Here is an 18,796-nt window from a genome sequence, read left to right on the forward strand (position 1 = left end):
ATGTATTCCGAATGACTTTTTGTCTTATTTTGATAAAGCTTTCCTGAGTAATGGAATGGACAAGCCCTGAGGTGAATGTCAAGAAGGGAAGGGCCTTCTGGGCCAGAACAACAGCCCAGAGGTGAGAATGTCCAGACTTTGACTGGAGAGGAGACAGGGCCTACCAGTCTGGATATTGACATTTTTGACTCTGCTGAGTGGTTGGGAGTTCATGGGTCTCTCTCCTTGTCCAGATCTCTCTGTCTTTGTCTCTGTCTTTTTTTTTTAAAGTTTATTTATTTATTTTGAGAGAGAGAGAGGCAGGGAGGGACAGAGAGAGAGAGGGAGAAAGAGACCATCCCCAGCAGGCTTTGCACTGCCAGCACAGAACCCCATGCAGGGCTTGAACTCACAAACTGGGAAACCATGACCTGAGCCAAAATCAAGAGTCAGACGCCCAACCAACTGAGCCACCCAGGCATCCCTGTCTCTGTGTCTGTCTGTAGCTGTCAGCCTGTCTGTCTCTGGATCTCTCTGTCTCTCTTTAGTCGTCTTTTTTTTTTTTTTTTTTTTTTTTGGTTACAAACATGTTTCAATTTTTCACGGATCTCCTAAGAAAAACACAGACCATTTGCCTCTGATCTAATCCGTCATGAACATCACTGGTAGAAATAATCAACACAAAATAAAACTGACATCGGCTAAAATTGTGCACAATAAGAATAGTTATTGACCTAAAAATTGACAGAAGAATCAATCCCCATGCCAACACTAAGATCTGCAAAAATCTGACCTGAGAGAATCTGGGTTGAGAGGAGTCACGGCCAGAATGGGAAATCCCTGGTGACAGTGGCCCACAGGCTGTAATATGTGCTATTCACAAAGGAAGTGATGAGTGAAATCTTCATCACAAATCTTAGTTAGGAAAAGACTTGATCTCAATGAAATCGACCTCAATAAAGCAGAAAATGGCAATAGAACAATGTGGCAGTGGCTTAACTACACTTTGTAGGGAATTAATCAAAGGTTTAAACGGGGTCTTCAGGGCTTATGCCAGAAAGCACTTCCTCATGTTCACCAAAGTCAGTAAAGTTAGTGTGTTTGTATTTGAGATGTCCTTGCTGTCTAACGGGGAGCCAAAGTGGACCACACCATCTGGAGAGAATATTGTGGTGCCTTGAGGTGCTCAGTAAATGCTGAACAACTAGTGGGGTGCTTTTGATAGTCCTGTGTTGCTCGACTCTTTGACTGTACCCTGGCCGGACAGCATCTCTAAAATATATCACTTCCTCCGACCTTCAGCAGCCCCCCACTGCTGCTAGGACCAAGTTCAGCATCCTCCCCGGTGGCCCGGTGCTGCTGGCCCTCCAGCCCCATCCCTCACAGCTCTCTTCCCATGCCCTCTGGGCTCCAGCCACACTGGCCTCCTTTGCTTCCTTGGGGAAAACGAGCTGAATGAGAGGTAGTGTTGCTCAGCGGATTCAAGTTCAGTCTCTGCTACTTATGAGCTGTGTGACCTTGTGCAGGTTTCTTATTCTCTCTGAGGCCTGGTTTCTTCCATCTGTAAAATGGGAATAATAGTACCTATATCAGAGTGTCATCATGAGGATGAACTGAGTTAGTGCAGGAAAGCCTGCCCTGTGGGCTCAGGGATGTTCACTCTTATTCCCACCTTAGGACCCTAGCCCACGCTGCTCTGTCTGCCTGGGGGAAGAAGGGGCCTTCACTGGTTCACTCCCACTAATCCGGCAGACCTCACCCCAAGCATCTTTCCTCCAGGAAAGCCTCTCAGAATTCCGTTATGCCCTCTCTCAGTGCTGAGCTGTGCTGATCTGAGCTTGTCCGCTGCAGTGCCTGAGCCTCAGGGCCATGGGCCGGGACCTGCCGTCTTCTGTCCCCAGCTCTGCCCTGGGGCTTGGCACTTAGCAGGTGATCTACAAATCAGGGGCCGTGGGGGAGGGTAGCCCACTCCCACCACGATGGCTGGTGGGTTGGAGACTTGTCGACACCAGCCTGTCCTGGCTGAAAAGGAGACATGACATCCACATGTCTACCTGTGTTCTGTGGCTCCTCACACACAGGGTGAGCCTGAAGGTTCCCCGGTCTGGTCCCCCAGCCTGGGCTCTGGGGAGACAGAACAGTCTTGGCAGATGCCTGAGCAGATGCCAGCTGCCTCCCTGATGGCAGCCCCTTAATTGCTTCCTCCCATCCTTTTTGTTTTCCTTTAAGGGGCTGTCAGCCTGGCCTGGGGTCCGGGGTGGGCACACAACACTGCCAGTTCCCCTGCAGTGGCATCTCAGTGACTGATGAACTCCGACCCACCCTCCCTCCCAGTTTCCCCTGCATCCGGGGTAGCATCTGTAAAAAATTTTTTTAATGTTTTTATTTTATTTTTGAGGGTGGGGGAGTGGGGGAGGGGCAGAGAGAGAGGGAGACACCGAATCTGAAGCAGGCTCCAGGCTCTGAGCTCTCTGCACAGAGCCCGACACAGGTCTCGAACTCACCATCCGTGACATCATGACCTGAGCCGAAGTCTGACTCTTAACTGAGTCACCCAGGCACCCCCAGGAGCCCACAACCACTCCTGATACAGCAAACAGCTCACAGGGCCTTTCTTTAGGGCACCAGCTTTGGCTGAGGACCCACTGTGGACCGGCCCCTGTGCTGGTGACCCACTGGGGTCTTAACGCAGATGCTCCTCACCACTCAGGAGCTGCAAAGGCCCAGCTCGCTTTGAGAGGCAGGGCCTGCCAGTTGGGGGCTGGCTCTCTGGGCTTCTCACCCCAACATGCCTCAGCAGATGTGGCCCCAGAACCTTAGAAATCAGGATCTCCCAGGAGTGGAAGTGGAGGCATGTTTAAAATGCTCATCCCAAGGCCCCAACCTGGACTGAGGAGTCAGCTCTGCTGGGCGTGACTAGACACACTTTTTCCGCCTTTCATTGAAAATCGTTAAACATACGTGTGGGTATAAGATGGAAGTGTAGTGTAATGAATGATGAAAAGCAACCACACCCTTTAACCACCCTGGTTAAGAAATAGAATATCGCCAGCCTCTTGAACGTTCCCCTCGGGTTCGTCTCAAATTGTATCTTCCTCCCTCCTCCACCCTAAGGTAGCCACCATCTTGACTCTTTGATTATTCTCTTGGCTTTCTTGATGGTGTTGCTACCTTGTATATGTGACTACACAGTAGGGCTTGTTTTCACCTGTTCTTAAACTTGATATAAATGAAATCTTAGTATTGGGGTGCCTGAGTGGCCCAGTTAGTTGAGTGTCCACCTTTGGCTCAGGTCATGAGCTCATGGCTCATGAACTTGAGCCCTGCATCAGGCTCTCTGCTGTTAGCACAGAGCCTGCTTCAGATCTTCCATCTCCCTTTCTCTCTGCCCCTCTCCTACTTGTGCTCATGCACGCTCTCTCAAAAATAAACATTAAAAAAAATGAAATCTTAGTGTGTATCTTTCTCTGTCCAGCTTTTGTTGCTCACTGTCAAGTTTTTGAGACCCATGCATTGTGCTGGTGTAACGGCTATATTTCCTTCCGTTTCATAAATATGCCAGTTTTTACTCATCTGTTTTACTGATGGACTTCAAGGTTGTTACCAATTTTTGACTCTTATGGAAAATGCTGCTATGAATATTCTTTTTAATTTTTTTGAAGTTTATTTGTTTTTGAGAGATAGAGACAGAGCATGAGGAGGGGAGGGACAGAGAGAAAGGGAGACACAGAATCCGATGCAGGCTCCAGGCTCCACACTGTCGGCACAGAGCCTGACATGGGGCTCAAACTCATGAACTGTGAGATCAGAACCTGAGCCGAAGTCGGATGTTTAACCGACTGAGTCACCCAGGCGCCTGAATATTCTTGAATGTGCCATTCGGGCAGTCAGGTGACACATTCCTATTGGGTACCCCCCCCCTCCTTCAAGTGCAGTTGCTGGACCATAGCATATTCATGTTTTTAACAGCTTTATTGAGGCACATTTTCAAGTATGCATATTTAAAAATTTCAATAGATATGGCCAAACTCCTTTCCAAAGTAGTTGTACCATTTTACATTTTCAGCAACAGTGTGTGAGAGTTCCAGTCTCTCCACATCCTCATACTTGATGTTTGTCAGACCTTTAAAAAACATTTTTTTTTTCTGTGAATCTATATTTGTATCCAGCTTCCTAGGAGATTCTCATCCACTCAGAGGGAGGTCTCAACTCTTGCTGGACATCAGAATTGTCTGATGAGCTTTAAAAATACAGACCCTGAGGCCCTGCTGGGTCATTCTGAATCAGTGTCCTCCCAGGGTTGGGGACAGACCCATGCAGCTTGAACAAACCGTGTGCTCCCTGATGGTCCCCTCCTAGGAGCTCCTGCTGCACTAGCCTCCCTGCCAGCCTTGCTGACTTGAGGTTTCAGAGACTACTCTCAATCTCTCTGTCTGTTGTGCTTCAGGCACTGGGCCCCTTCCTTCTGGCTGGAGGCCACAGTTTCTGTCCAGCTGCTGATTGTCTACTGTCCATGGTATACAGGGACCTCTGGGAGATTGAGGTGGGGGTAGGAGGCACTGCAGCTCTAAGAGCCCTGGTTCCCATGGCAACCTTCTTAGACCCATCCTCAGTGATCGCTTTGCCTCTTCTGTGGGCCAGCTTTAGGGAGGGGAGACCCAACAGGCACCCCTTAAGAGTAATGGGTGACACCAGAGATTACAAACTACAGGTGCCTGGCCAGGGATAACACACACACACACACACACACACATACACACACACACACACACACACAGTCAGAACATCAATGCCAGCTGTTCTCAACTGGGGGTTTTGTCCCCTAGGGGCAAATGGGGACATTTTTGGTTGTCACAACTGGGGAGGGGATGTACTGGCATCTAGTGGTAGAATTCCAGGGATGCTGCTAAATATCCCCCTACAACAAAGTACCATACCGTTCAGAATGTCAGTAGTTCTAGAAGCTGAGAAACCCTGATCTAAAAAAGGTTACTTCCATTTCAGCACGCCTAAAAATTTTGTGCCATTTCGAAAGCTAAACTTTTATTTCACAGCTTTATCTTATGTTGAATTACACGTTGGGCCAGGTACCAGCTTCTTGTCACTGGCTAGTTCCTCTAAAGCCGTGCTTCTTAGACTGCCTGGTGAAAGGCCAGTATTTCCTTTTTAGTTTCAATCTATTAGAGACTGATAAATGTGAAAAATACACCAGCAATGAACTATTGGAAAATGAAACAAAACAACAAAGACATGAAAAATCCAAGCCACTGATCAGACGCTGGGATGTTGTGGCAATGTCAGATTGCTGTAACAGTCTCTGTTCTCTGTTTCTAACTTACCTGTTGCTGTCCATTAAGAAATAGTTCAAGAAAGGCCCCGGTCCACAGATGGCACTTTGTGGAGCTCTGCTCTTAATACGGCTGAGGCTGTGATTGCCTCAGACTCCCTAATCCAGGCCCCAAACAGCTCCAACACCTTCCAGGATTTCTTTGTACTCCGTGCAGCCCCCCACTCCCTCTGACTTTCTTAGGTAGCCACCTCCCCTGCTGTCTTGGCTCCCAGACCCACTGATATCACATGCTCTCTGCTAGATATCTCATGCCAGATACGTCTCCTCCCTGAGGGGAGATCCGGGGCCAACTGTCAGTCAGGGTTGATTCTGTCCCCGTAACGTGTGGAGGCAGAGCTTGGCGAACAGTGCCTGGTGGGGCAAACTGGAGGCAGAGACCCCTGGGAGGCAGTGCTCCAGAGAGCGAGGCCCTAAGGTAAAGGCTAGAGTGGCAACAGGTCAGGCTTTGCTCCTAGCCAGTCCTGGGCGCAGCCCCTGGCTCTGCTGCTTACCAGTTGTGGGACCTGGGACAAGTCACTTCTCCTCAGTGAGCAATGGTCATTTCATTAACCCCCCATTTCCCCTCCACCCTCACAGGGTGGATGTGAGGATCCGGAAGGAAGGTGCATATAAAGGTTGCATCTTGGAGCCAGATCCTAGGCAAGAGCCCCACACATACAGGAGGAGGAGGGGAAAGAGGAAGGCTTCTGGTGCCACCAGAGTGTGGCCAGGTGTGAAAATGATGGCATACTTCCACATTGGTTGGGGAATAACTGCTTCCCAAGTCCTCCTCCCCCAAGTGTCTTCAGGCCTCTCCCCCAAGACCCCTGGATCTCCCGTGATCCAGCAACCAGATGGTTAATGCCTCTCCCAGCAGGGCCCTGGCCATCCTGACTGGCCAACACCATCACCCTGCCTGGATTCCCTGTGCCTCTGGGAGTCTGGTGGCTCAGAAAACATTCCCTCCCTCCTAGGCCTCAGTCTCCCATCTGTAAAATGGGTGGGCTGCATTTTGGACCAGAAGCTCTCTCTGGCACAGTATGATTACAAGAAATCAACCTTCATCAACTATGTCATTCAGTCTATCTCCTGGTTTCAGGGGTATTCGTCTTTTTCTTCTCCTGAAGTCATAATCCCAGGCAAGCAGGCACGACTCAGTCATGGCTGTCACTCATGAATTTGTGGCAGAGAGGAGGCCTGGAGTTCACTGTAAATGATAGAAAAAGGTGTGAGGCAAAGCTCCGAAGGTGGGGACAGTGGGGACAGCCAGGATGGAGTGAGAAGGCTCTTGCTGTGTCCCCTGCCTGGGATCCTGATGGCCCCGCTGCTGCCTGTCCAGCACTTTCCATACATTTACCCCCACAACAGTACCATTTAGTAGGTGAGGAGCTGAGGCACAGAGAGGCTAAGTGATAGGCTGAAGGTCACACAGCTAGTGAGGGCAGAGTGGGATGGGAACCCAGGTCATCTATTGTACCCTGCTCCCCACTGCCTCCCCTTGGCAGGTGTTTGAAGGGTGCTTCTGGAAATATTCCCCTGGCTACCTCCTCTCTTACTCATCTGTCCTCACTGAACCCAACCTGGCCATCTATCATCTGTCCCTGTGACCCCTTGATGTCCTTTGAGACATCTACTCATTCAGCTCTAGCCACACTGGCTTCCTTGATGGTCCTCAAACATTCCAGGCACAGTCCTGCCTCAGGGCCTTTGCACTGGCTGTATCCTTTGCCTCGTTTGGAGGTCTGCAGGGCTGGGTCCCCCAGTTCCTCCATTTGTGTAAAGATTTGCTCAGAGAAGTCTCTGCCCCAACAGACAGTTCTCTCAGCCTACTTTATTTTTCTTCAGTGTGCTCATTTCAACTATATTCTGTTGCATATTCTGTTTACTGTCTGCCTCCCCTAGTAGAATGTAAATGTTACATGATTTATTCTCTGCTGGAGCATAAGAGCTGCTCAGCAACTCTTAGGTGGGGGAGTGAATGAATGATGGGGTACAATTGAATGCGTGGGGTCTGGGAATAAATGGTACCAGATTGTCATGACTGTAACCATTATCTTTCTCTCAGTGCCTCTGCTGCCCAAGCCTCAGGCAGGCCCTGGTTTGGGGACAAGAAGATCCCCCTTCCCTGATAAGAGTGGTGACTTCAGTCTGACCCCAGGTTTTCCTTGTCTCTGAAGTGGTATCAGCCTGAAACTCTTGCTGTCTCCTGAGTCCCTGGATGCTATGTGACACAGTAGCCCAGAGGCATGCAGTGTCCCCAGGGAAGGCTGTGGCACTTAATAGCCTCATTAAATCTAGCCATGATGGATGGTCAGCCTCACTCAACTGGAACCCATGTGGTGGCAAGGACTTTGATTGACTTGTGGCCAGGATTCCCCTTGGAAGCTTGCTCTCTTCTTCCCTGTAAATATTTTTCAGTGTCCCAGAACAGATCAGGAGGGTACTTGGAACCAAAGGTCCCTGGTTCTAGTCCCAGCCCTGTCTCCCCAAGGCAGAGGCATTTCCTGTCTAAATGAGGACTTTTTTTTTTTTAGTTTATGTATTTAGTGAGAGAGTGAGAGTGTGTGTGTTTGCAAGCAGGGGGAGGGGCAGAGAGAGAGGGAGAAAGAGAGAATCCCAAGCAAGCTCTCTACTGTCAGCACAGAGCCCGCTGTGGGGCTAGGTCTCACCAACTATAACATCATGACCTGAGCCGAAACCAGGAGTCAGACACTTAGCCGACTGAGCCACCCGGGTGGCCCATAAGTAAGGACCTTCTGAGAAGCCCCTAGTCAGTAAGGAATCCAAGCCCCACTTGAGTCACCAGTCCTGACGGGCACATCTGTTTAGTGGGAATGGCAACCCTACTGGGAGCCCAGCACCTTGGGTTGCAGTTCTGACTGCTGTCTGGGGTCTCTGTGACCTTGAAGTTGTTTCTTCCCCTCTCTGGGCCTCAATCTCCCCACCTGCAAAGTGGAGACAAAAGCCCCTCATGTGGTACCACGCCTCTCCAAGGACGGATCCAGTCTTTGCCTCCTCCCTTTGATTCTTGCCTCAGTTTCTGAGATGTGGGTCTCACTGGCTATTGCCAAGGGAGAGGGCGGACAGGATACCAGCATACGTACCTGTGTGTCAGGTGGATGCCCCACAGCGTGGATGGGGAGAGGAGCCCAGGGTCAGGGAGGGGTCCCACCCCATTTGCCTCTCGGTCCAGGCACCTTGGCCGTCTGGCCTGCAGGGACGGCCACGTGGTGGGAAACAAGGTAGGAGGGCGCACAGACCAGCGTTGCCAGAAGTGCACCGGAGCCCGACCGTGGGCTGCGTGTGCCCCAGTGCTCACTTTGCCACGTTTGCTGTATTTAATCACACCCACCCACACGTTCGCACGGAGACCATAACAGAGGCGTCTGTGTTGAGAAAGAACAGCAGAGCGGGTATGAGGGTGGGCTTGGGACCAGCCCTCCTGGGTTCAGGCTCGGAGCCGTGTGACCTTGGCCCTTTTCCTTGCTCCATGTGCCTTGGTCTTCACGTTCATAACACGAAGCTAATCATAGTCCCCACCTTGTGGGGTGACAGAGAAGGTTATTGTGTGCAAAAGCCGGAACAGTGTCTGCTGCAGAGTAAGACTTAATACACGTTGGTTATTTTTATCCCCATTTTTTCAGACCGGAAACGGCAATCTGAAAGCCAATGCCTGGCGTGTAATTAGGAGATAGGTCTTGCTCTGGGAGCCCTTAGAGGCCTCGGACCCGCATCATTTCATGAAGCTGTCACAACCACCTGGTGCCTGCGTGATGTTGTGCCCCCTTTATGGACATAGAAAAGTCCTGGGCCAGGCAGCACAGGATTTGAATCCAGCACTGTTGGCCTCTACACCTCCCCACCAGGCTGTCCTCTACCTAGGACTCGGTAGGCAGGTATGGGGGGCGAGGCCCAGGAGTCAGGGTGGGAAAGGGCGCTGGCTGGGCCTGGCACGTGGAGCCCCTGTAGGGCCATAATTGCGGCATTTCTGTCACCTCTGCCCAAGGGCCCCACAATTTAACCTGCATACTCGTTAATGGTGCCTGCCCAAGCATTTGCTCCCAATTATTGCGCTGTGAAGGCAGAGCCAGGAACATTAACAGGCGTGCCACCTGTTTCCTGGCAGGTGGCCCTGTTGGTGCACCTGTCAGACAGCCGCCCTGGCCCATGCCGAAAATGCTTGGTGGCATTTTATTTCTTGGCTCAGAAGTGTCTCGGAACCGTCACACAGATGGGCTGCTTCCCCTGTCTGGGTCTAAGTCTCCCATGGGGTTGCATTCTGGCTCTTGGCCTTGGAGCGGGCTAGGGGGGGTCTGGTGAAAGTGAGGGGGTCCAGAAAAGGTAATCCCCGCTCTGCCACTTGGAAGCTGTGTGATGCCAGAGCAGTCACTTTCCCTCTCTGAATGTCAGTGCCCCATCTGTGTTACAGGCCAGCAAGGAGGCAGTGATTCTCCACCCTGGTACCCAGAAAGTTTCTGATTCAGCCTGAGTTGTTTTAAGCTCCCCAGGTGATAATCACCAGTGATGGGGTGAGGCTTGATACCTGCGGAGCCCTGAGCTCTGTGCCTGGCATGTAGTAGGTGCCCGGTAAAGGCTGTTTCCTTGTGACGCAAGCCCAGCCCTTCCAGTTTATAGGACATTCTCACCTCTCTTGTCTCCGTAAAGTAGCCTAATGATTGTCCGAGCTCTTGGTCACCGTCTTCATTTTACCAGTGGGGAAACTGAGGCCCAGAGTGGGGAAGGGACCACACGAGAGTGGGGGCTCCATCTTAACTAGCCCAGGCTTTCTTGACCCCAGAGCTCTTGCTCCTGACCCAAACAAAGGACTGTCTGCCATTCTGCCAATGTTTAACCCTGGGAGAAGACCAGAAGAAGGTGGCTGGACCCTCAGAAGCAACCAGATTCCACCCATGTTATCACTGCTTGTGTCCCCACCCCAGTCCGGTGGCCATTGGTGATCCCTGGCCTCCAGTAGTGCCTCCTCCCTGCCTCCACTCTCCCTGCCCCCCCAGCAGCCATGGGATGGTGCTAAATCATGGCCAGACCATGCCCTTCCTCTGCTCCAAATGCTGCAATGGCTCCCACATCCCTCAGGAAAGCCAGAGTCCTTAGGAGGCCCTGCATTATGCCCCCTTCCCCTCCCCTTGCATACCCCCTTCCTACTGCCCCCTCCATCCTGGAGCAGCCCCCCCCCCCCCCCACCTCATGGCTGCCTCCCTCTTTTCAGCCTTTCTTCAAATGTTACCTTCTTAGTGGGGCCCTTTATGACCCCTCCTCCATTTTTTTTTTTTTTGAAATTTTTATTTACTTCTTTTTTTAAAAAAAAATTAATGTTTATTTTTGAGAGAGAGAGAGAGAGAGAGAGAGAGAGAGAGACAGACAGACAGACTGTGAGCAGGGGAGGGGCAGAGAGAGAGAAGGAGACACAGAATCCGAAGCAGGCTCCAGGCTCTGTGCTGTCAGCACAGAACTCGACGCAGGGCTCGAACTCACAAACTGTGAGGTCATGACCTGAGCCAAAGTTGTACATTTAACCAATTGAGCCACCCAGGCGCCCCTGAAATTTTTATTTACTTCTACATGGCACATATAACACAGGAATATCCCTGGGGCATTTTAAAGGCAAAATCTCAGACTTTTTTTGTTACATGTGTATCTTCAATAGACTTTTTCCTAAGTGTAATTATAAGAACAGCATTAACCCAACTGAATTAAGCAGAATCTCTCCACATCAACTGATACTCAATCCTTGTGCAGTTACCCCTGTTGGCTCCCAGTGTCTTGTCACACTCAGTTTATGCAAATCTAAGGTCCCCAGATTGTATTTGGTTGATGGGTCTCAATTCTCTCTTAATCTGTAGCAACCACCTCCCCCCACCCCGGTTTTTTTCACTCTAATTATTTCTTGGGATAACCAGGTTGTTTGTCTTGTGGAAATGCCTCATGGTGTCATTTCATACATTCTTTTGTCCCCTGTACTCGCTGTCAACTTGTATTCGAGTCTAAAGCTGGATTTGGTTCAGGTCTAATTTTGTAGGCAGGAATATGTCATGGGTGGTGCTGTGGGCTTCCTTCCACATCCTATCGGGAGGTACACAATTCCAGAGTGTTCCACTTTGGGTGATGCTAAGATTGGTCCAGGGGGCCAAATGCTGTCTGCTTGTCTCTCTGTCATAGGGTCTCTTTCAGCCTTCCACGGATGGTCAATGTTGCATCCTTTATTTCGTTAGGATTGCAGAAAAGTGGTTTTCCAATTCTGTTATTTCCTCTGCACTTATTTGCTGTGGTTTTTCTGCTAAGAATGACTTTGCCTTATTAGGTTCCCCCCCCCCCCCAAATACCATTCACACGAGAAGACAGGATAAATGCTTCATTTTTTACCTTCAATATCTGTTTATAGAATAATGAACTGGTGCCTTAACTACCTCCAAAGGGATCAGTGAGATTGTTTTTTTTTTCTTCTGAGAATCACAAGCACATGAATTTGTACACTTTGCAGTCATTATTCTTTCTGATGCTCAAAGTGACCCAGATTAAGCCGGTGGGAGCCCCCTGAAGCTGGCTTCTGTGTCCCGTCGGCCTGTCCCCATCAGACTTGGAGCGTTTGCTTACTTTCTGGTGCCAGAATATGTTCGAGGCTCATCTTGTACTTTCTCCTCCCCAGTCCTGGAATCAGCCACTTCTCCGGAGGCCCTTGGGGGCCCTTTTAGTGGGAAAAGATGTTTAGAGACGGTAGTCTGGGTTCTGGGGATACTACCCCCTTACTACTTTCCCTCTGTGCCCCGATACCCCTCACTCCACTCTATTTACTTCTAGCATGTTTCAGCTCTAGCATACTGCAAATTTACTTAATTATTACATTTGCCATTTCTTCTCTGCCCGCCCCCCCCCCCCCCCACCAGAATATCCATGAAGGCTTGATTTTGCCCATGGCTGTATACCTCTGGGCCTGGCACACAGAAGGTGCTTAATAAATGTTTGTTGAATGAGTGAATGGATGGATAGATGGCCCTTGTCCTCCCCCTCCCCAAGCCTGGAGAAGTGATGAAGAGGGGTCTGCCCCACCCCCACCCCTCCTCTGCCTGCAGAGCCTCAGGGCTTCTGTCTTACTTAGATGAGTAGAGCTGGGAGGCAGAAATGTCACCACTTGGCCCATGGGGAAGAAAGGGCCAGCCCCAAGAAGATTAAAGGCATGTCTGATGAGATGCTAATTTGTTCCTGGTAGCAGGCGGGTGTGGCAACAGCCCCTGCCTCTGGGGCTTTGTGAGGCTGAGAAGGAATGGAAAAGGCAGAATCTGAGGGGTAGAGGCTGGTCTGCATCCCTCTGTGATTGGTGTCCTTCTCTTAGCCCATCTTTGAGTTCTGTCCGCTCATTTTTGAGAGGGTCAGATGTCCACGGCCAGCTTGGACCTGAGCTCAGGCCTCCTGACCCTCCCTCTGGGCTGATCTGGTGTTCACCCCTGGTTTCCTCTCCTCTGAGAGGTCCTGTGCTCTCCCACACTGTCCCTGTGGCTGCCATTTCTGCAAAAGGAGCCCTGTGAAAATCTGGGGGCCACAGAAGGGAGGCGCCTGGCAGGTGTGTCTGAGATAACAGACAAGCGTTAAGCGCCTGGAAACCAGAACCCTAGATCTCCATTCCTGACTGCGGACTCTGCTGTCTGCCAGGCCAACTGCTCGCTGGAGGCTAGGAACCCATCATGCAGCTGAGGCCTCCTTCCATTGCCTCCCTGACTGGCCCTGAAGGCAGCTTGGAGATATGAACATATCACTCCATGTTCTGTTCATCATTCCCTCATTGTGCATTTGCTGAGTCCCCGGTCTGTGCTGGAATCTGGGACTCTTAGAGGAGGGAGGCACTGGATCGGCCAGGACTCTTTTGGGTCCAAGTTACGAAAAACCCAACCCAAACAGGCTTAAGCAGAGAAAGGAATTTATTGGCTAAAGTAACTGGAAAGGGATATTGCCAACTTAAGGTGTGGTGGGTTCCAGGTGCTGAGAGGACCACATCATCAGGGTGTGATCAGCCTCAGTCCTCCCTCCCCTTTCTCTCTGCCACCAGCAGCTCCAGACTGACGCTGTTTTCTGTACCCCCGGCCCCCTCAGGGGGGAAGGAATTTCCCTTTCTGAGTAGTTTCATCCTAAATCCCAGAATAATCTCTCATTGGATCTACTTGGGCCATGTGCTCATTCCTGAGCCAGCCACCAGGGGTGGGGTGGGAGTGTGCCATCGCCAAGCTCTGGGTCAAGCGCTCTCCTTGGGGGGATGGGCGGTGGCGCCAGCTTTCCCCACACTGAGTGCGGGGAGCGGAGGGGCTCCCCGGGGAAAATGGGTGATACTGCTGGAAGAAGAGGAGCAGGAGGCAGAACAGCGGGGGCCCCCGCAGATGCCAGCTGTCGGAGAGCTCACCACCTGGAGAAGCTGGCCTGTGCCTGGGGAAAGGTGTTTATTGAGCACCTACTGCATACATGTGTTCTGATACGTGGAGTCATTGTTTCCTCTCTGGGGCCCCAGGAGGTGCACATTCCTGTCCCCTGGGTTCAGATGGGAAAGAGACTCAGAGAGAAGCAGCACCTACAGTCCGGGAGCCCTTAGTGTGCAGGGATCGTGTCCTCCTCAGCTCTGCTTTTGGTGTAGCACCGAGCACAGAGCCAGCAAGCTTCTCAGGAGGACCTGGGTCTTCTGGGACCCAAGGAGCCACCTCCCAAATCAGCTCCGAGCGGCTGGGCTGGAGTGACTTCTGGGTGTATCCTGTCTTCGAGATGAGGCCTTGAACTTGGGAAGAGATAGGGAAATAAACTTACTCCTTCCCGCAGTCCTCCCTCCGGGGCTCACCACAATGCACACAGGCCCACTCATAGGGACTCTTGTCTTGTGTTCACCTCTCTTGGCTCCTTTTCTTTAGGATAAATTCTTTCCCGGGGCCTCCGTGGTGGCTCACCTGCCCTGCTCATTTGCCTGAGGCACCGAGGTCCATCTCTTAAACCTGAACTCCACTTAAACTGAAGTTGGGCCTCTGCTACACCTACCAACAGCTCTTAATGAGAATCCTTACGTGTAGTATTTATTGAGCACTTACTGTGTGCCAGGGGTTGTTTTGGGAGCTTTATGTTTACCCTATTTTTTTTTTTAATGTTTATTTATTTTTGAGAGAGAGAGAGAATGGGCGAGGGGCAGAGAGAGAGGGAGACACAGAATCCAAAGCAGGCTCCAGGCTCCGAGCTGTCAGCACAGAGCCCGACGCAGGGCTCGAACCCACAAACCGCGAGATCATAACCTGAGCTGAAGTCGGATGCTTAACTGACTAAGCCACCCAGGCGCCCTTATGTTCACCCTATCTTATTTCCTCCTCACAACATATAAGATCTTGACACACTCCTGTGATTGCTCTCCAGGCCATTTAACATCCTCAGGCTCCCTGTCCCACCCTGCCCTGAGAGCTTCCTTTCTGACCCGTGACAGTCCTGGAGGCAGGTGAGGTGCGGTCACTGTGTCCATTTTGCAGCTGAGGAAACCAAGGGAAACTTACCTAAGGCCACACGGGCAGGGAGTTTCCAAGCTGGGTTCTATCCCCAGGTGTGTGTGTGTGACCCCAGTGTCAACGCTCCGGCTGGGCCGACCCACCTCTCTATCCATGTGTGGCTCTGGCCCGGGGGACGTCTTCACCTGTGGGGCCTGGGACACTTGCAGGGCATCCTCCAGGGTATACTGGTGACAGGAAACCCTCCTAGGCCAGGCTGCTGGATCTCGCCCCCCCCCCCCCGCCCCCGCTGCCTCAATGCCCTCTCTGTGCATCCTTATTTATTGTACTTTCCACGTGTGCCCGAAACCACTGGGGCCATTTATCTTCTCACCAAAGGCAGCGACGGAGGTGGGGGGCAGCCTCGTTCTTGGCCAGAGTTCTTGCTCTGGACTCGGACTGGCTGGGCTCCTGTCCTGGCTCTGCTGCTTAACAGTCTGCGTGGCTCTGGGCAGGGCAAAGCCGGCAGGGTGCTCAGTACAGAGCCTGGCACACAGTACGGGTTTAACAAGAGCTCCCTAACGGCCTGGCTGCGGTGGTGGCATAGTCTGGCAGCTGGTATCAGACTCTGCCACTTACATGCTGTGTGAGCCTGAGGCTGTCTTGTACCTCTCTGAGCCTCAGTTTCCTCATCTGGGAAGTGAGGATGATCCTAGGACCACCCGGGTGCACTGGAAGGCTTAACTAAGATGTGCATGGAAAGCACTGGATTCTTGACTTTCTTGTCTGACCTTAGCCGGGCCGTCACTTTGATGGATTTCCTGTCTCCACTCACACACAGGTGTTGGGCTGCATGTAGAATAACCATAATATGAATAGTTGTGATTTATTATTTATCAAGCCCCTACTGTGTGCCAGGACTCAACTAAGTGCTCTGTGCACAGGCTCATACAGGCCCCACTATATGAGAGACAGGAACTATTAGCCCCATCAGTCAGATGAGAAAACAGGCTCAGTGGGGCACACTGAGCCAGGATTCGAACTCAGGTCTCCAGAGACTTGTGATCTCTGACTCCTCCCCTCACTGTTTGCTAGGTCAGAGCTTTTCTGTTCAGCAAGAGGAAGAGATACCAGATGCATTTATTGAGTTCTTGCTGAATATCTGGAGCACTCCTCGTTACTCCCATCCACTCCACTCAGTCAGCCAGCCGGGTGGATTCTCTCTGTTACAGACAAGAGTCATTGTCAGGATAAGGAGTGAAGAGGCAGGGCCTAGGTCTCATCATTATGCACCAGCGACCCCATCGAATGCCTGTGCTGAGTGTAGGGGACACGGGACAGGTGGACCCTATCCTTGTTTCGGGGAGCTCCTGGTTTCAGGGGTGGATAGTCAGCTTCAACCTAGTATGAACAGAAAGCATTATTGAGACCCGATAGCAAGGATTTCCAGCCATCAGGGGTCTCTGAAGTCTGAGCAGACCTTCCCAGGCACAGAAGTTCAATGGTGCCATGCCAGACAGGACAGGCATTTGAGGTGGAGGGCCCTGCAAGTGCAAAGGCCTGGGGGCTTCAAATAGCACCGCCTGGGGAAGGCAGAAGGAGGGGGATCTGCAGATTTTGGCAAAAGAAGGGGTAGGCAAGGTGAGCGCTTTGGGAGAAAGAAGACTGCGGTTTCGGGCCGGGTGCCCCATGAAGGTTTGCCCCAGGGTTTGGAACACCCTGGTGCTTCACTCCCTAGCTGGGGCTGCGGTGGAGGAAGGGACTTGCTGCCACAGATGCCACTGCCGATGCCACCGCTGCTGGCTCTGGGGAGGATTATCTATTTTAGCAACTCGGGAGGGTGGAGGCTGGGAGCGCCCAGCCTCTGCCAGTTAGCACAGGCGGCTCCGGAGCGGAGCGCACAGAGGAGCGCCTGGCTCCAGGAGCGCAGGGAGGCTTGGGCAGGTCGTGTCCCTGGCCCTGGGCCCCAAGGGCCCCGAGGGGCTGATGCTGGCTGTGTCGCTCAAGTGGCGGCTGGGCGTGGTGAGGCGGCGACCCAAAGGTACTGAGTGGGGAGATGGGCAGGGGGCAGCCCGGCTGCCTGCCCAGGGGCTGGGCGGCTGGACCCGATCCGGTTGGAAGGCAGAGGCTGAGGGCTCCTGGGGACCTGGGGCCTCCTTCCCTGCCCCATCTCTGCCTCCACCCCATCTCTTCTGGCACTGTTTGGGCTTTGCTTCCGTTCCGGGTTTCTTTCTCAATCTGTGTGTGTGTCTGGTTTCTCTCTGCCCAGCCGGCTCTGTTGCCTTCTGCACCTCTCCATCTCTCGACGGTTTGTCCCTGCACCGCCCCCACCCCCCATCTCTTTGTCTGGCTGAGTCTCTCTGTCTCTCTGTCCATCTTTTTTTTTTTTAATTGTTAATCTAGTCTCATGGACCATATTGTTTTCAGATTGTTGTCCTCTGTCTCTCCATCTTTCTCTCTGCCTCTGTCTCTTTCTGTTCTCTGCCTCTTACTGTCTCTCTCTTTGTCTGGTTCTCTCTCATCTTTGTTTCTCTCTGCCCCAACCTGTTTTTTCCTTGTCTTTCTCTCCCCTTCTGTCTTGTTCTTCTCTCTCTTTCTCTCTTTCTCTCTCTCTGTGTCTCTCTCATGGTCCCTGTCTGCGTCTGTCTCTCTTCCTCTCTGCTTTCCTGTGTCACAGTCCCTTTCCTTGTCCCCCTCACATGGCATGTCGCTGATGGCCTTTATTTTCCCTTCTGTTTGGGGCATGAGGTTGTCTTGGTCGAGCTGGGCCGGCAGGGTTGCTATGTGTGGGGGGGCGGGGGGTGGGGGCCAAGGGCTGTGTGTGGGCATTCAGGGCCGGGGGGGCCGTGGGTGGAGGCAAGACTTGACCCTGGGTGACATGGAGTGTGTGCTGAGCCCCACTGTGTGCAAAGCCCCATCCTGCACAGGCGGCTCCAGGAGGGGGCCCGGGAGGGGGGAAAGGCTGAGGGTGAGTCGGGGTCAGAGTAGTGTCCAGCTGGGAGTCAAGCTGCCCAAGCTGTGTGACCCTAGGTTTCATCTGTGGCTTCCCTGTGTTGCCATCTGTCCGTCGACAACGTGGAGGGGAGGTGAGAGACGGTGGATGCACAGTTTTTATGTTGCCGGCCTCAGAACTAAGAATAATCATGCTGTTAATAAGAGAAACAGTCAGTGACATTAATTCAGTGCCACTGTGTGCCAGGCAATACATTCACTTAGTAATTCCTCACAACAGCTCTGCAAGGTTGGTCCCGTCCTTATCCCGATTGTGTAGACGGGGAAACAGGCACAGAAAGGGTAAGTGGCTTGCTCTAGGCTACACAGGCAACACTCAGAGGCTCTCTCAAGCCAGCTCTCCTAACTGCCATGAACATTTTCTGGACTCGGAGGAGCCTACAAACAGAGGGGCTGCCTCAGGAGTGGTCAAAGGGTAAGGTAGTAGGGTCTTTGGGGGTATCAGAGGGACTCTAGGCTCTGTACTTGCCCGCAGGCTGCTGCTGGTCTGACATCTAGAGGCCTTTGTCAGTCCCTTCCGTACAACAGAGCAGGAAAAACTTGGAGAGTATCAGGAACAGAGTTTCCTTTGGGGCTTTCCAGGGACTCCTGTGTTGGGACCGCCTCCAAGGGAGAAGTCCCCTGCCCCGTCAAGGCTGTTGTCCTCCTCTTCAGGTCCACAGACCCTGAGAACCGGGTGGGATCCTCCTAGGCTGGAGGGATAGACAGATACATCCCGGGCTGTCCTCGGGTTTTGGAGAACAGCCAACTAAATACTATGGATCAGGCTCTGCCCCCTTGGAGGTGGAGAAAGTACTTGCATTATCCATAGCCCACCTGGATTCAAATGCTATCCCCGTTCTTCCTTCCTGTGCAGCCCACTCAGAACCTCAGTTTCCTCTTCTAGACGATGGACCCAAGAAAGGCCACCCTTCTGAGATTGCAGTGATGATTGGGAAAGACTAGCGCAGAGCCTGGCACACAGTAGACACCTGGTAATTTTGAATTTCATGTAACCACTCGCTTCCTACTCCCACCC

At 52.0% G+C, this 18,796-nt stretch overlaps 1 protein-coding gene across 3 annotated transcripts in view; it reads left to right on the forward strand.

The window, feature by feature from the left end:
* GRIP2 (glutamate receptor interacting protein 2) overlaps window positions 1-18,796 on the forward strand; it is a 92,949-nt gene that overhangs the window by 20,568 nt on the left and 53,585 nt on the right. Inside the window, exon 1 of one of the 3 annotated variants that reach the window (XM_060631859.3) lies at window positions 16,586-16,807. The exons of 1 other annotated variant lie outside the window; for it this stretch is intronic. In XM_060631859.3, coding sequence (XP_060487842.3) covers window positions 16,753-16,807 — 55 coding nt within the window. In that variant the 5' untranslated portion in view covers window positions 16,586-16,752. Of the gene's footprint in view, window positions 1-16,585; window positions 16,808-18,796 lie in introns of those variants that run through there. One more of the 3 variants, XM_060631862.3, reaches the window with a different exon arrangement.

Source organism: Panthera onca, chromosome A2 (genome assembly GCF_046562875.1).
Source record: "Panthera onca isolate mPanOnc1 chromosome A2, mPanOnc1 haplotype 2, whole genome shotgun sequence".
NCBI classification, from domain to species: domain Eukaryota; kingdom Metazoa; phylum Chordata; class Mammalia; order Carnivora; family Felidae; genus Panthera; species Panthera onca.